General features: G+C 46.8%; 1 protein-coding gene across 8 annotated transcripts in view; it reads right to left on the bottom strand.

Moving 5' to 3' along the window:
* Window positions 1–550: 550 nt before the first annotated feature.
* AGAP1 (ArfGAP with GTPase domain, ankyrin repeat and PH domain 1) overlaps window positions 551–17,932 on the bottom strand; it is a 307,939-nt gene continuing 290,557 nt past the window's right edge. For all 8 annotated transcript variants that reach the window (XM_077785210.1, XM_077785211.1, XM_021536095.3 and 5 more), the window contains 2 exons: window positions 8,289–8,544; window positions 551–7,932 (listed from right to left, as the gene is read on the bottom strand). In XM_077785210.1, the coding sequence (XP_077641336.1) occupies window positions 7,729–7,932; window positions 8,289–8,544 (460 nt within the window). In that variant the 3' untranslated portion in view covers window positions 551–7,728. The remainder of the gene's footprint in view (window positions 7,933–8,288; window positions 8,545–17,932) is intronic.

The following is a 17,932-nucleotide window of genomic DNA, read 5'->3' as shown; positions in this document are numbered from 1 at the left end:
TAAAACTATAAATAAATGTCAATCAGCTGCCCATTGTTCAGGGCTTTGAGGTGCTTCAGAGAAGCCTCATGGAGAGCCACCATTTCCCTCCAAAGTGATTAGGCCATGCCACATCCTGACCTTAGAGATGTTTTATTATTCTTACTTTAAATGATCATTTGGACCAATTTAGCAGATACAGATGTAACCGTTCCCAGCCTAATTCCTTGGATCCCCTCCAGAGAGTCTTAAAGCCAAGGTGCAACATTTACTGCTCCCTTCCTCGGGAGAGTAACTGTTTTTAATGAAAGCTCCCATATTTTTGGCTGGAAGACTTGTCACTCACTCCACATGCACTTTCCGAACTCTTAGATATACACCCATTATGGCCCAGCTGACTTATTGCTTTTTAATTTATCAATTTGCACCATTACTGGCTCTTCTGACATCCCAGGTCCTGGACAATCCTTCATCTTTATTGCTGGCAAAGAGTGACAGGACCTGAGCAGCCACAGGAGGAGGAAGCAGGTGGGGCTCAGTGGAACCACGAAGACTCAGGCAAAGAACAAGCTGCGACCAACAAGTTTTCTTGTCTTTATTAGAAAGAGACCTATACAATATAGCAGCCTCTCTCTGCAGTACTTTACAGCTTTTTTGTTCCTTTTTTTTTTTTTAGTTTTTATTTTTATTTTAATTTTTCAGAATACTGTACAGCTGACACAAAAAATCTCGACGTGTAGAGAGACAGAGAGAGGAAAGGGGAACATAATACAAACTGGCATACTTAATCAAACCCAAATAATAGGAAACAACAAGCAAAGTGAAATGTTTGTCAATTGGTTTAATTACAGTACAAACAATATAAATAAAGCATCATTGAGTCATTGTAAAACAAACTTGCTGGATGAGGTAATATAAAAACAACAACAAAAGACCTTTTTTTGCCTTTTTTTTTTTTTTTTTTTTTTAGAATTTCCACACTGTCTCGTCATCATTTATACATTATTATTTACAGAAACAGAAAACGAACAAAAAAACCCAAACCCCAACAACCCAAGATTTGCTATGAAGCCTGCCATGTGCTAGCTATCTCCTGCCTCTACCCTGAGCAGGTGTCCCCTACTCACCTGGGCTCCCTCCCTACTCTACTGGAAAGACAAACACTACAAAGCAGAAAGACCTGGAAGATTATTTGGGGGCTGAACACCAAACCCAGCCTTTGCAGGTTGGAGCCGGGCCAAGCATTTGGGGTATGCTCAAATCCTGCTGAAGCCCAGGGGCTTTAAGGCAGCAGGAGCTGCAGATCCGAGCTCTTGGCCATTCCAAGGTGAGTCAAGAACATCACGAAATGAGTCCCTGGTGTTTTAGGAGATGCTCCTGCCCCAGATACCCCTCAGTCTGCGCACCACATGCAGTGTGCCAGTGAAAGGTGCTCTTGACAGTGACACAGTAACAGGGAGCTGGGCCAAGCCCTGGACACCTGGGACTAGCAGGGAGCTGCGTGCTGTCAGAGGATGGGAACATCCTCTTTTCCTCTGCAGATTCAGTGGAGAATCCAGCTGAGTCCCTGGTTACCTCAGGAAAAAACACTGGGCAGGTTCTCCACAGCACTTCAAAGGAATTGAAGGAGTGGGAAATGAAAGATCCTCCCTTTGCTTCTACACACCCAGCCATGGCTCTCTCCACAGCTCCTTCCTTGCCCTCTCCCTATGGATTGACCCTGGAAGGACAAGAGACCAAAGCCAGGGTAGAGATGGTGTCGACAACTCAGGCTCAGCTGTTCCCAGACTGTGGCACCTGAGGTTTGTGGCACCCTCACAGCAAAATCTTGGAGCCAGTCATGGCCAAGAACACGTGGAGGGAGGGATGAGGAGCTGCCCTTGGGCAAGAACCCAGCTGGAGAACAGCTCTGAGGAACATCTCACTTGGAAACATCTCCCTGTTATCCCAAACAGCCCCAAAAGGCAGCAGGACCCCAAGTGCTGCTGAATCTCCCCCAGCTCAGTGGTCCCACACTCGGGTTCAGCCAGAAAGATGAGCCTCAAGCAAACTGGTGTTAAAAAGGGCCTCTGAAGTGCAAGACTCTCCTTTCTACCTTCAGAATCTCCTTCCCTGGAGCTTCCCACCCCCAGGGCTGGTGACCTGGGATTTCCCCTCACCAGCAAGTGGGGGGGATGTCTCCCCTCCAGTCCTGGAGGCCGAGCTCAAGGTTTTCTCAAGCTGAACGTTGCTGCCTGAAGGAGTTGGATTTTTGGAAAACCTCTGAGGCTGCAGCAAGCCTGGACCTCATCTCCCTGCACCTCTTCATCCCTCAAGCCAGCATCCCCCATCCTGCCTCCTTGGAAGTGGCAGGTCTGACTCCAGCTGGGAAAAACCTCCAACCAAAGGTTGGCTCCAGCTCTTGACTGGGGCATTCCCACAAGCCCTGCCAGCAGTGTGAGGAGCAGGCACCAGCACATACACACACAGAGCAAGTGCAAAGTGACCTCCAGGAGACACCCGAGGGCTGCACGTCACCCATCGGTCCAACTCAGCTCAACTCCTACATTTGGGATGCCAGAAAACCCCACACTCAGCACCAAAACCCTTCTTGGGTCCTGCAGGAGGAATTTGGGGTTTGGAGCACAGAGACGTGGACGAGCTGTCTCTGTGAGGGGTTTTCCTCCTCGTTCCCTGCAATTCCTGAAGGCCAGGGAAGTGTTTGCAGCTACTTCAGCTCTCAGGAACAACAACAATCCCACATGGATCAGTTCTGACAAGCAGGGAAGAGCAGGGTGCATTCACTGCCAGCAAGCAACGTGGCCACCACCCCCAAGGCATGCCGTGAGACCTCTGAAGGGTCCCCCACCCACCCCCTTCACATTTTGCACAGAACACACAAATGTAAAAATTAGTAGCTCTGAAGCACTGCTAAACAGCCAGTCCTTAGCACTGGAAGCTAAAGAAAAAAAACACATCCAGAAAATGCATGGCTGAGGGGAAGCTAAGGCTCTGCCTGCCCACAGAACCCAGTGCGCCACGGGGGTTTGGGGTACAGGCAGGCACGGGGAGATGAAGAGGTTAAAACTGCTGAAATGCACAAAGACATCTTTATTTTATCCACCCACAAGCAAAATTCTCCCCCCTGAACATGGTAGTAAACGATGGGAGTTGATTCATCCACATCTTGCTGTCACCCTGAAACAAAACATGGGGCCAGAAACATGCTTGGCAATTTTGGGCTGAAGATGGCCCTAAAAAAAACCCCCAAACCGACCTTTTACTTTTCAGAAATCATGCAATTCCCCTCTCTAAACGTGAACTATTCACAGCTCCTGACAATCCTGGCCAAAAGCCCTCAAACCTCCCTTTAAAGCGTGGGACAGGCTCAGTCAACTCAAGGTAAACTGTCCCACTATTTACTGTAAAAACTGGCCCATGCTAAACAACAAAGCAAAACCTACAAATATCCTAAACCAACAAATTCACCCATCTACAGCTCTGGATGTTTTACTCTATGACCTCTATTATTTTTTTCAAACAGGACATTATTTTCCAATAAAACCATTCAAGTCAACCTTCTTCTTCTGGGAACTTAGAATTCAAAAATCACTGCAGAACCTCTGAATTCGGGGTAGTTCAGTGTTTCTTTTCTACCTTGAAAAGAACTTTACTCTGTAGCGGTTTTTTTTTTTTTTTTTTTTCCTGTTGTGCAGCAAACACAAGAACATCCAAAACCAGGTTTTCTAAGCAGTAAATTTTACCCACAAATCATCAAGAATGGAAGGGGTGGAACTGAGGATGCAGGCCCAACAGGCAGAGATCCCACCTAAGGATTGCTGTAGCAACCCCATGGTGGGGGAAGGAAGATGCCTGACAATGAGATGAGGATGGGGAAGTTGTCTCCTCTCCAGCCAAGCTGCCTCAAAGTTTGGTCCCCAACGCTGTCCTCCAGTCCCCCCTCTGACAAGAACCACGTAACCAAACATGAAATGACCATTTCACCAACAACAAACCCCAACAACCATCCCTGTTAAGGTGCAAAGGCGGCTCCCCGAGACGTTTGGGAAGGGCCCCTGGGGGACCCCCTTGTGAAATCTGTGCTTGTCTCCACTACCACTACTTTATACTAGAAACTACAAATTACTTCATTTCTCCCGATCTCCATACAAATATAAAAGCTGAAGCTATTCCAACCCCATATAATCTAATTATTCTACATTACAGTGCCAGAGATCACTTCCAAACCTGGATCTGCATTCCCACCTCGACTCTTCTCCCTACATGACTCGGCCTTCTCTGGCCCAGAGAAATCTCCAAGTGCAGCTAAAGCTTTTTATTTTTCTTGCACTAACACAAATAATTTAAGGGAAGGGGGACAAGACAGCGAATTACACAATGTTAATGTTTACATGGTTATTTTACACTGCACCCAGATGCTTCAAAATCCTCTCCACCTTCCAGGAGCTCACCTGGTTCTCCAAGCAGCACCAAGGTCCTCCAAGTTTTTAGAATTTTTTTCCTGCTCCTTTTCTTAACCATCAGAATTGGAAATCTGGTGATGGGAGCACTTGGTCAAATCTTCATTTAGGGGAGGGCCCTGCATTTTCCCAAGGTTGGGTCTTTCTTCTTCATGAAGAACAAGAAGTCAACTGTCCCCGGCAATATCCAGGTTCAGCTGTGACACATCCAACTGAATTCCACAGCAATTAGCCAAGGAGAGGAGGAAATATGGAAACACCAATGGCTGAGTGGCTTCTAGTGTTTTAGTCGTGGATAAAGTGCAGAGGAAGGGGGATTTCAAGGTATCTGGGATGAGGGGAAGGACTGGGGCGGGTGCAATGACAACCACTGCTGCAGACTCCGTTTAGAGAAAACAGCTTTGGCTGCTGGGTTTCTGCTGGGACTGTGTAACCACTTAATTAAAGTACCACTTGGCTTGTCTGGATGCATAATTTTTCCTGCAATACACTGGAATTTCCTCTCCTAAAAACGTTCTGTGCTTTTTCAAGGGCTGCCATCAGAAGACTTTTAGGAAAGGACCACGAAATTTGTCTACCTGCAATCTGCCTGGCTGCCCTTGTTTCTCAAATATCACCCCCAGCCTTGTTATAGGAAGGTGGCCCAAAGAGAGCATTAAACAATGTACAGAAAATCATCTCAATCAAGAAAAAAACCCCAGCTCTGAAACGGAATGTGCACTTTGAACCCTGCCCACTGTGGGTTTGAAACACTGGACTTGGTTTTTGGGATACAAATGCCCTGGATGCTCCTGGGGGGAACAGGAGGGAGCTCTAGCACCTCTGGGATTGCCATTCCTGAATCCCTGCTGTGGCAAAGCTCCTGAGCACCAGCACACAGAGGGGGTTTCACAGCATCCCCTTCAGCTGCACATCAGCTGGGCTATCCCCTCCCTGAGGGACCACCTGTAAGTACCAAATGTCAGGAATGGTGGAGAAATGGCAGTTCAAACAGACACCTTTTCTTAATTAAAAAAAAAAAAAAAATCAAATATTTAGAAGTATCCCAGTGGGAAGGGATGTGTCTGGTGCAGTCAGCCTAGGCTGGCTGGAGAAAGATTCCCACCCCCCAGATACTCAAAGGTCTAGAAAACAACAAAGTAGGAAAGGACAACACCATCAAAGAGGAGAAGCTGGTCAATATTCCTGTGCTTCCATATCAAGGCTCGTTTTTCAGCCACAATTTTGCCTCAAATCCGTAATGTCTCATCTTTTTGCTTTTCCTTAAGATAACCACATCGGATTTCTTCCTTCACATTTTGTCCACATTCAGTTTATTTAGCAACTGCTCCTCCCATTTGTGTGCTGGATGAAAGCCAGAGCCCCGAGGAAGAGCACCACTGAAGGTCTGGGAAATACACAGGAGCAGGTCGATCTGCAAATCACTCTGCTGTGTGCACCTCACTGCCTTCACATAATTGCTCCTTTGCCATTGAATTCAGTTGAGTTTTCAACTTTCTCCATGATAAACCATGCCCCCATCCTCACATTGCCATATGACACTTCAAAAAAGAAAAGAAAAAAAAAATTAAAAAAAAATAAACCAAAAACCAAAAAAAAAAAAAACCAAAAAAATCAACTTTTCTGCCTGCCAAAACCTCTGCTTCCCCACGCCAGAATCCTGCTAGTGGGAAGCAGGAGAAGCTGGGATGTAAGACCAAACTAACCCAATCAAGTGTTGAAACTTGGAATTGAAATGAACTGTCCAGGCCACTTCCACAAGCCATTTTTCTTGCCGAAAGCAGCCGGGCTGGGAGGGAGCGCAGCCGTGCCCTGCCCGCCGCGGTGAAGGCTATCAATTCTGAACTTAATCAAATCTGATCTTCCCCCAGCCAGAATGGGCCTTTTTGTCTTGGCTTATGAAAGCTTCCTGACTTCTGGAGTAAAATATATTTACAGTGCTGAGGAACGGCCTCTTTTCTCCTTTCTGAAAGGTCTCACAGGCTTTTGTTCCTTCCCTGATCTCCTTCTGATATGTTGTTCCTCACAGGCTTTGGAAAGAAGAGTTCACTGCTGGGAATGTTATCAATGTACAATAATGATCTGTAACCCACAGATCCTAACTAGTTGCACATTATTTAGCTCACATCCATTACAGTTTATAAATTAACAGAGATGTCATTTTCTGTACAAAAAAAAAAATCAATGTATATTTACGGTCTTTTTTTTATTCAAATAGATTTTAAATACATAGAATCTAGAGACACAATACAAAAATCTGTATAAGTTAGGCAATGCATCACAGGAGTGACCAAAAACTCAACACAATTTACCTTGGCAAAATGACAGAATGTATTTCAGCTGGCTGAAAACATAACGAAAAAAAAAAAAAAATTAGCCTTTAATGCATTTATTAATTTCACCAAACGTACTTGAAATGTTGTTTTCCATAGTGGTATTCATTATTCCTTTTTGTGTTTCAGGCTTACTCTTATTTATTTTTTCCATTTTGTTTTTACACCAAGGAGACTGCAGTCAAATAACACTCAGCAACTCATTTCCTCTCTTTGGACTGAAAAATTAAACAGATACTAAATTATGACAGTGAATTTAGAAAGGAGGGCTCCAAGGGCTCGAAAGAACATGTCTGAGATAATATGATGCTTCTAAGAATATTGCAATCACATCCAAGCAATCACCGAAGCGTGCCATGTAACTACCTCCTCAGCTAATATGCTTTTTTCTCCGTGATGACTAATCATGTTCTATTAAACAGCAGTAATGCTGGAAGAACTCAACTATACAAGTGTAATGAAGCCAGTATTCTCCCCGGACAGATTAGCTACAACTGATTTGACACATACCATCATAGGAGCTTCAAACCTGACAAACTCTGTGCTTGCTTCTGATTTATGCCGTCAAGCTCTTCAGGAGAAGAGAATGGAAATCCAGGCGTCGCCGCATTCCGTAGAGGTGAAATGTTCTGATGTGCTTCACTGTCACTTAGGGAAAGTCACCGTCTCTCCTTCCTTCCTTCCTTCTGCTCCGGCTGGCCTCTCCCCGGCCCGTCCCTGGCGGTGCCGTGTCCCGGGGCGGCGCCGGCGCCGCGCGCGCCGTGCACGGAGACGCCGGCCTGCCCGCGGCCCCCGCGCTCCTCTCGGCCCCCGCGCCCCGCCTGGCGCTCGGGATGGACCGGGGGGAAAAGGGAGGAGGAGAGGTACCGGACTCACAGAGCGGCGCTGCGATGGGGATGGAGGAATGTGAGGCTGCGGACGTGACCGGGGTCAGCGAACGCGCCAGCTCGCTCCCCTCAGATGATGGTGGGCATCCTCCCGCCGCCGTTGTTGCGGTTGTTGTTCTTCCTGGACAAGTTTGGGGTGGCCATGAGGGCGAAGCGCTCGTCGGGGCAGCCGTACTGCAGCAGCACGTCGATGCACTCCTGGCTGGAGGCCTGGCGGGCGTAGGCCAGCGCCGTGTTCCCGTGGGCGTCACGCGCCATCACGTCCACGCCGTACTGCGGGGCGACAAGAGGGGACCTGCTGGGGCCGTGGTGCGAACATTTCGGGAGGGCATTTGGGGTTGGACGTAAGGGAAGATGAGGGAGCGGCCTGACGAGCCACGCACGGTAAAGGTGTTTCTCGAGGGAGGGAGACGCATGCATGGGACACAATCTGCCCCAGCAGATTCCGAGCTAAGGGAATCTCTCCTTCCTCGTTCCCCATGCTCTCCTTCGCTTTCCGACGAGCAGCAGAGAGCAGAAACATGCTCCTGCACCGCCCTGCGAAGGCGTGCGGTGAGGAGCACCCACCCTGGGGCCATGGAGCCCCCCGCCCGTCCTGCTGAGGCGCCCTGCCCGCAGCGAGTCCTTACCCAGATGAGGAGCTGCACCAGCACCACGTTCCCCTTGCGGCACGCCAGGTGCAGGGCGGTGCGCCCGTCCCCGTCCCCGCAGGTCTCGTTCACCTCCTCCCGCGTGCCGTGGGCCAGCAGCAGGATCACCGTCCGCAAGTCCTCCTCGGCCGTGGCCCTCAGGAGATGCTGGCCCAGAGAGAGCTCCAGGCACTGCAGTGGGGCGAGGAAGAGCTTCTGCTCGTACTTGGCGCGTATCCAGAGCTCTTTTTCTTCCCTAGGGAAGCCAGAGGGGACAGGTCACGCTCACCTGGTGTTGCAGCCAGCAGTGCTCAACCAACAAGGAGGGCATTTCCCCTTTCAAATTTATGTCAAGAAAACCCTCACAGGAACAGTTCACCCAAACCTTAGGAGCAGTTCACCCAAACCTTATATTTTTAGCAATATTTGTGATGTCCACCTTACTGTTCGAGTGCTCAAGATCATCCTTGATGGATGCTGTGCCCACCGGGCTGTAGGATCACAACAGCCAGAGGTCTTAAAAAGCTCTGGGCCAGCACGAGGTCAGGGCAAGAGCCCTCACTGTCACAAAGACCAAAGACACAACAAGCAGCCAGGTGCCACTTCAAGGCTGGAAAACGCACTGTAAAAAAATGCACCCAATTTCTGTACCCCAGACCAGAAGTAACCAAATGGGGGCTTTGTCCCTCTCCAAGCTGAGTAATGTTCCCAAGGATGATTCCTCTGGTTTTCCCCAAATTCAAACCATTGCTTTGAAGCGCCTTTTCCTCCTGATATATCAAAGAACCATCAGAAGCTTTTCGGTGCTATCAGGTTACAGCAGAACAAGGACTACAAACAAGGTCCTCCACTCGCCATTTCAAAAATTACCATACAATTACATGATCTGAGAGCAGCAGCCCTAGACAAAGTCCCATTTAGAGGTCCCCCAGGTAGTCTGCTCAGCCTGTGAAAACCACAAACATCACCTGAGCCAGGCAACTGGGTCCTGGTGACAGATTCTCTCCTCCGGAGTACAAAAGGCCAAGCTCTGTTTACGCCATTCAGCCGTGTTTACACTGCTCCCAGTAATCTAGTGTCAGGTTAGCCCTAATCTGTTTTTAAATACTTATGTAAACATCTCCTTCCACCAGCAAATCTGGATTAGTTTTGCATCATTTCCTGGGACATGTGGAGTGACCTTGCTGTGACCTGCCTGGATGCTTTCAGGCACATCTTCCCAAAGCAGGCACAGTTTCCCTGCCCCGGCCACAGCTTGCCCCACAAACAGGGCCAGGGCTTTTCTTCAGAGCAAAAGTGCAAACAGAAAATTAACACAGAGAGTGCTTCTTTTACCTCCAGCCTCTGAGCGACTCCTGCAAGCTAAAAGACACACCAAAAAAAACCTTCCACAACCCATCTGGGCAGTTGCAAATTAACCTTTGATGGCAGGATCTGATAAATGGAGTATCGCTGCAGGTATTCCAGATGGAAAGGAGGAAGAAAAGGAGTTCTGTTATCAGAATCTTTAATTCATGGTTTTTCTAATTACATTTTTTAAGGTAAAAAGCCAAACTAGAACCAGTGCCACAAAAGGGATAAAGTAACCGGCAATTATCTACCATAAAATGGGCATTCTTGCAACAGCTGTACTCCCAGTATCCAGCTAGATTATCTTCAAGGATGTTAGCAAAGATCTCACACGATTTTTAAACACACACAGAGGTATTGAGAATATAACCAACGTTTAAAACATGCCAGACTGGAAAATGAGGTGATTCAACCTGCGCTGTTCACCCACAGTAACACACACCAGGGGCTCTGGGAATTTTTTTTCGTATGTCCATACATCCTAAAGGCAAAATATTCCTCATATACGTAAGTATTATTTTTTTTTAGCTTAGTTAAGGGTCTGTAAATTAATCTCCCTCTCCCCCACACCATCTTTGAAGTGAGAGAAACTTTTGACTCCTATCAGATCAAAGGTTGCCGTGATTGCCGTGGTTCAGGAAAATGTCCCGTTCTATTGAGAAAAAAAGCTGTTTGACACTAGTGTCCCACTTCCAATCAGCATTCAGCCTAAACTGTAATAGTGATGCTAAACAGAGAGAATAACCGCTTAGTTCAGGCAGGCTCTCAAAGCCTGGAGCTGCTGGTTCACCAATCTATCAGCATGAATTTCACATTGCTGTTCGTCACATGGGCAACCCTCATGCTCCTGGAAGGATGCAAGAAAGAGACAGGGATGTCCCAGTCCTGCTCAGTTTTGTTCTGCTGCCTCAAAAGGCTGGGAAAAGAACAGGAAACTCTTTAGAAACCAATGTCACAGGAAGGGGAATGTGCTGCCACCTGCCTCAGTAGTGGGCACCAAGTGAATTCACTCAGTAAGGCGCAGTTCCACCTTTGCAGTCACATCAAAGGTTGTGGTGGAACTATAAATCAAAATAAAGGTGCTTCAGAGGCCTCAGAGACATTTGGGACAGCACATCACTGACATCAGTATGGAGTGAGATTCAGGTCTTTTTCAACAGTACAAACTGGGCACAAGGAAGATTTGGATGTTAGGGTCGAAAACAAAACCTCACCAGAGGTAGGAGGAAAAGCACACTGGACTACACCTCATGGACAGCCACAACACACAGGAACTGCTTTCCAGTGAGCATCTAGAAAGCCAATGTCCACAACCATCCTGCCTCCATCTCTGGCACAAACCATTTAATTTGGATGGGAAGTCCTGGGGACTTTCCTGGGAGACCACTGCAGCTCTGCCACTTGCATTCATCTCAAGACAAGAAGACATAAATACTGCAATTGTTGCTCTGATGCCCCAGTTTCACTTCTGGGATCCACAGCTTGTCTTGGTTGAGGTTTCATCTCCCCCAAGGAAGGCCAGTCCAAGAGCAGAGTTGTCAGCAGTAGATCACTTAGCCTCATTGCAGTTCCCCGGAGGACCACTGCTCACATCCCCTGTTAGTTAATGAGCTAAAAAATGAATTATTGGAGCGGTCAGCAATAAGCAGGAAGAGGAGGCACAGTGTTTCATTTCAGCCAGCACTGGCATACCTTTAAATAAATCAACTGAATAAGAGCACAAGGAAGTGTGAGGGAGACCAACTTATCAGGAGAAAGGCACTGAACCAGTCCCTAAAATAAAGGCTAGTAAATATTTCCTCTTTTTCTCCCTTAATTGCAATCCTGGCAATTCTAAATGATCCTCTCCATACCAGACACTTCCAGCTGTAGTTGTCAAAGCCAAACCAAGACTCTTTTCAGTGAACTTTCAGCACTGGAGTCCTTGTCTCAGGACCAAATCAAAGCTGGACTGCTGTAGAAGAAACATCTTCACATGCTCTGATGGTCCCAATGACACCAAACACCGGAGAAGGTCTGAGCTGCCTCTTCCTCATATGCAGCAAAATAGATTATAAGCTCCTAGATAAACTTAGAGAAATGAACAACAGAGCCCTAAGGTCAGATGTTCTTTGAGCCTTTTCTCTCTAAATATCTGCATTCAAACCTTGATCTGCATCTGCTGGTACAGACTCCAAATCTCACTGTGTTTGCCCCTCATAAAGGGGAAAATACAGTAAAACACTCTACAGAACCAGGAATGAGTCACCAATCTTGTCCAGGAAGTGCCACTAAGCTCTTTGCTGCTGCAGGAGTTTCCATCACTCGTGAACCCCACGAACACACAGTGGTGTGAATCCAGCAGCAATACTGTACATAGGTAAAAGGTTATTAGAAACAGATGAAAATTTCAGTTCTCCGTTTATTTTGATCTAATTAGGTGCTTGCTTCTCAAGATAATGTCCAATTATTTAAATTACTCTGCCAGCCACATCACATCATTATTATGTAGAAACATAAATACTGGGCACTGGAAGGGGGGAGGGTGAGCAGGGATTATCAGAGAAGAGAAGAGGCAGATTTGCTTCCAGCGCAGACTCACTCCGCGAGCTGCACTGTGTTCCCCAGCCGTGGGCTTGCACTCGAGATGCTCCTTGAGGAGCCCACATCTCACACAGCTCAGCCCCATCATGTGGTGCACTGGGTTTTCCACCCTACAAATCCCATCAGAAGCCTCATCCAGCTGGTATCCACTCTCCATCCAAACTCCTCCTCGCTCCCATTTACCTCTGCCTTCACCCCCATTTGTCCCTCACAGATATTTGGTGGAGTGACACCAGCAGGCAAACATGAAGGGTGGGAAAAAAAGTCGTGTTCATGCAGTGACCCAGAACTGCCCGAGTAGGCAACGGCACGTGGCTGGAGAGCCTGGGAACTTGCCATCAGAATTCCACAGCTCCAGAACAAGAGCAGCCTTGCTCTTCCCAAAGCATGACTAAAAGGATGACTAAAATGTCATGTTGTTATCCAGAGTTACTCACCGCTTGTTCAAAAGCTGGAACAAATTCTGAAAGGTTGAATTAGAAAGACAGTGGACAGCAGGTATTTATCATGGCACAGCATTGATTTCCCACCACCAGAAATAAGAGCAGGCTCCTTTACAGGCACTTTGAAGTGAAGTTTTATCCTCCCCACCTCTGACAACACTGAAAAGCTCCTGAATTTTTTTCACCCTTTCTTCTCTCTTGCTACAGGAGCTAATTCTGTAAGAGAGGAGGCCTCTCAGTGGTGTCTCCATGGTGGCTGTGCAGGTGCTGTGCCCGTGTATTGCCATTTCTGGTTGCTCACTGAAGTACAACCCTTTAACGCTGTGGTAACCTGGCGAGCTCAGCAAGAGCTCTGCCAAATTTCCTCTCCTGTTGGCCAGCTGACAAGGTTAATGTGTCTCTTCCAAGAAAATGAAGTAAATCTAACCCACTGCACCTCCCAAACTCCTGGAAGAGCCCCAGGATGTGTCATTAGCTTTGTGGTCCAGCACGCAAGGAGCACATATCACCTAATGACCGGTGCCGGGCAGCTGGATGTGCTGGGGCTTCCCAATTAAACATCCCCCTCCGTGATGATCCCAATAAATGGCACTGCTTTGGACAGGGCTGGTGATGCAGTGTTGGGATGGGTAAAAGGAAAACATGGAGGGTGGGGGCAGGATTGAAACGTTGGAGAAAGCTTCATGATGCTTTTAATTGCAACAGCAAAAAGCGGGGAGAAGAAGAGAGGGTGAGAAGAAAGAGGCTAGCAGCAAGGAATTTCCAAAGCGCCTTCCTGCTCTGAGCAAAGCAGGAACTGGGAGGAGAGGCATGGAAGAGGAACTGGGAACAATATGCTGAGAAAACACAGAGGCTTCCTCTCTCTCTGCAGGAGAAGACCCCTCTGCTGCATTGCAAAGGCAGCGCTGAGCAGCTGAGCGGCTCCGCGCCCTGCATGCCTCTCCGCCCGGCCGCGTTGCTAAGGGGGAAGGCACGAGCCCACCGGGAATATCCAGGTCCCTGGCAAACAAGAGGGCTCCAGACAGCAAACAAAGACCAATGGGTATTTATTCCTTAATTACTGAGAGCTTTGAAGAAACAGGTCCACTGTAAATCCCGCCCACTGAGGGAACGGACCGCGATTTATGCGCGCCAGGGCAAAGAGGAAATAAATATCTCTCTGGCTCCTGATCAATATTATGAGTGTTTTGCCAACCTACAGGGTGTTTTATGAGCTGTAAGGACAGAAAGGGATCATTAATAATTAAATAAAGTCTACCTATTAAGCTTATTACTTCTTACAAGTTAAACATCCCTGACAGACGAAGGGCAGCCCCATAGGAAAGCTGCGGATCAGCCAAGCCCTGTCTTGCCGTGGATTCTGGTCCAAGTGAGCAATGTGGTAACCCGGCCTGGAAATGATTTAGTTATTGTCTGATGGGCAGCTTATCTGCCTGAGGACTGTATTCAACCCACTCTTCAAATTTTGGTCCAGGAGACAGACAATTCAGTGCTGCAGAATCATGCCAAATTCAGGTTACTTGCTGTCCTTTTTAACCAAACCGAATGGCACAAATCCCTGGAAGTGTGTTCGATGTCAGGATCTGAGCACCCTGGGATGCTGGAAGGTGTCCCTGCCCATGGTAGGAGGTTGGAATGAGATGATCTTCAAGGTCCTTTCCAACCCACACCACTCCAGGATTCTGTGAAATAAAGGCGGTTTCCCACCAGCAGCACCTCGCGCTGTCAGGGACTCGTTTCCTGAAGCCCCCAGCTCTGGACCTTCTCCACCATTAACTCTCCTATTCAATTTTTCAGTTTTCTTTTCATAGCTGTGTGTTTCAGGAAAAAAAAACAACAAAAACAAGCCCTGCTCTGTGTGAGGGACAGAGATCACTCATTTGTGCAGAGCTCAACATTCTTTTCAAATTAATCATGTCTTGCCTGACACTTACCAGTATCATAATTATTTGCATTCGGTGGACCTCCAAAACCTTCTTCCCTATCTCCTGATAGCATTGTCTCACACAGGGCTCCAAAACAGCTGCTGCTTCTGCACTTGTGGGTTACCCCTCCATGGAGTAAGCAGCAGCACTCCTTGAAGCATTAATACACCAGCAGGATTTATCGCTGCCCAACATTAACGACCAGCCTGGCCAAGACATCAAGGTTTACTGACTTCAGGCTTTTCAGATAAATACCCTTCAATTGTGGGCTATGATTTATCACAGAAAATTGCAGCCAACTTCTGTTTTCATTGCACGACACTCCATCTAATAATTTTTAAGGTTTACTTGATCAAATATATTACACCTGAGGTTTATTCTGTGTAATGTTAAGCAAAAACTGTGACACACAACAGCAGGGGATACTGTGGGTACTAAGATAAGGCTTATTAAGTTGAGAATAAAGATCCTAAGGGTGACAACTCTAAGCCCTGCAAGTTGTTTAAATCTTTTCTCAATAAAATCCAGGTTTTTTTCTTTGTTCTGTACCATTATGTGAAATGAAAACAGTCCCTAGAGATTTAATAAAAACCTTGAAGAAGCCACAAGTTGTCCTTTTCCTCTAACCTCAAAAATCCCAAAATTTTTTCAAACAGCATTACCAGTGACATTTCAGAGGGAAAAACCCTAACAATGGTAAACCCTAAGGATTTAGAGCTCTCCACTGTCCTGAGAGAACCACAAAGACAATCAGAGGGCTGGAGCACCTCTGCTATGAGGAAAGGCTGAGAGGATTGGGAATGTTCAGCCTGGAAAAGACAAGGCACAAGGGAGACCTAATTTCGGCCTTCCACTTCCTGCAGGGAGTCAACAACAGAAATGGGGAGAGCCATTTGCAAGGTTCTGGAGTGACAGGACAAGGGGGAATGGGTTTAAACTGACAGAGAGTAGGTTTAGATGGGATATTGGGAATGAATTCCTCCCTGTGAGGGTTGTGAGGCCCTGGCACAGGGTGCCCAGAGCAGCTGTGGCTGCCCCTGGATCCCTGGAAGTGCCCAAGGCCAGGCAGGATGAGGCTTGGAGGAACCTGGGACAGTGGAAAGTGTCTTTGCCCACAGCAGGGGTGGAACTGGATGAGCTTTAAGATCTTTTCCAACCCAAACCATTCTGTGACTGTGATTTTAAACACACAGATCAGTGAAAATAATTTAAAAAGCACCATGAAGAGTGGAAGAAGGTTAATTTCCCCTAAGGTTTCTAAGGAGAGACTTTACAAGAGTCTGGAATGCAAAAACCAGGAACAACAACTCTCTCACACCCATCCTATATTGACCAAAAGGAAAGCTCTGAGTTCAGGATCTGATTCCTTTTATATGCTGGCACATCAGTATCAAGGTAAACATCCACACAAAATTAAACCCAAACTATATCACTGTGCTGACTACCTGAAAAAAAAGGCTGGATAAATGAGTTATCATTGTTTGTGTCTAGACACACAAGTGAACTGCTTTCATTTCTTGGGTGGTCAACCTCAACTCTTGGGCACACCACAAATATTACCTAAAAAAAACCCAAAAAACTGCAACAGTTGCATAGAAATGCTAAAAACAAGGAGTATATTTGTTTCTTGCATGTTTTCAGTAATGAATATATATATATGCAGAGGATAGTAATTGGAAACACGTACCTAATGCATTTCATTACCCGTGTGTAACCACACTTAACCTGATGTCTTAAGTGTATAAATCAAACTGCATTGTGCCAGTGCCTAAACACAGACTGGAAATTTCATTCTGCCATTTGATATACAGTCACTCAGGTCAGAAGATTCCATTAATTTCCAATTTGTTAACACTAATTTTCTCCTATAGCAAGGCCTTGCTTAGTGCAGCAGTGTTTTAAGTAGAGCTTGAGAAACCATTACTTATTTAAAAAAAAAAAAAAAAAGGAAGCTCCCTTCTCAAAGGTGGTGGATGGGGGAGCAACACACAAATATTGCAAGGCATAAATCTCAATAATCTCTGCCAGGTGGGAGATGGAGCGAGGTGTCTGCGTGAGGTGCCCCCATGGCTGAGCAGCGTGCCGTGGAGCAGGGTTGTGCTCCTCCCATCACAGAGCATTAGGGATACCATAACAATTGCTGAGGTGAGCTGCTTTGGAACGGATCCCACGGCAAACACGCCGCCAAAGAGAAATGGAGCTTCTCCTCTGCTCGCCCTGCGGGGGAGTGGAGGAGCAGCACAGCTGCGAGTGCCTTATAAATAATGAGGGAAGGGGGAAAATACCACTTGGAGGGGGTTGACAGACTTCCAGAGTTGAAAGAGATCTCAAATAAGGGTTTGCTTCAGGCTCCCATTATAGAATCAATAAGGTGGGAAAATATGTCTAAGATCATCAAGTCCAACCGATCCAAAATGGAAAAAACATGTTGTGGGCTCCAGGAGAACCTGATCTTCACCCGAGGATCAAACACTGGAGGAGGATGGTCTAATTGCAACGCCTCACAAAGACCTTCAGAAGTGTTTCTTGATCCTTTGTTAACGGTAACTCTTACAGTTTGGTTTGCAAGGAGAAATGATTGTCCTTTCGCATGGCTTTAATGGCATCTTAATTCCAGGAGAAGCAGTAAGATGATGGTCTTTAGAGTATTTGGGAAAAAAAGAACACCCTCCAACCATTATACTGAATTTATGTAAGACATAAAAGAGAAAATACAAGTAATAAACATTGTATTTGAGTACAGACTCTGAAGAAAAACACATTTGGAGCAGCAAGCAAATAAAACCAACTGCTTGCTCTGCACAAGTCAGCAGTGGGAGGCAGGCAAGCTTGGAGGTGAAGCTCCAAGGGCCTGGAAGCAGCTGGATGACCCCTGTGGGCAGCATTTCTGGGATCCACATTCTAGAGATGCTGCAGGGACCTCTCTGCTGTCCAACTCTTCCCAAGTGACTCGGAGCTCTCCCTTCTGGCTCCCCTCACCTCCTGATGTCTCCTCATTTGCATACCAAGTACCACAGAATCCTTAAGTTTGGAAAAGACCTCCAAGATAAAATTCAATCTTCAACCAAACACCATGGTGCCCAAGGCATTTATTTCTGTGTCCACTCATTCCCTGAACACTTTCAGGGATGGTGAGTCCTCCACCTCCCTGGGCAGCCCTTCCAATGCTTAACCACTCTCTCAGTGAAGAAATTTCCCTCATATCCGACCTGAACCATCTCACTGATGCCAAGGACTCTACAGAAACTGTAGATGTCATCAGACTCTTCCACCAGTCTCATTAATTAATGGCTGTTTTTATTTAGGAAGAAAGATTACTTTCTTGGCAAGACAGAGATCCCAA

Source organism: Lonchura striata, chromosome 8 (assembly GCF_046129695.1).
Source record: "Lonchura striata isolate bLonStr1 chromosome 8, bLonStr1.mat, whole genome shotgun sequence".
Taxonomy (NCBI): domain Eukaryota; kingdom Metazoa; phylum Chordata; class Aves; order Passeriformes; family Estrildidae; genus Lonchura; species Lonchura striata.
The sequence above is the reverse complement of the archived record's forward strand: the minus strand, read 5'-3'. Positions and strand labels throughout refer to the sequence as shown.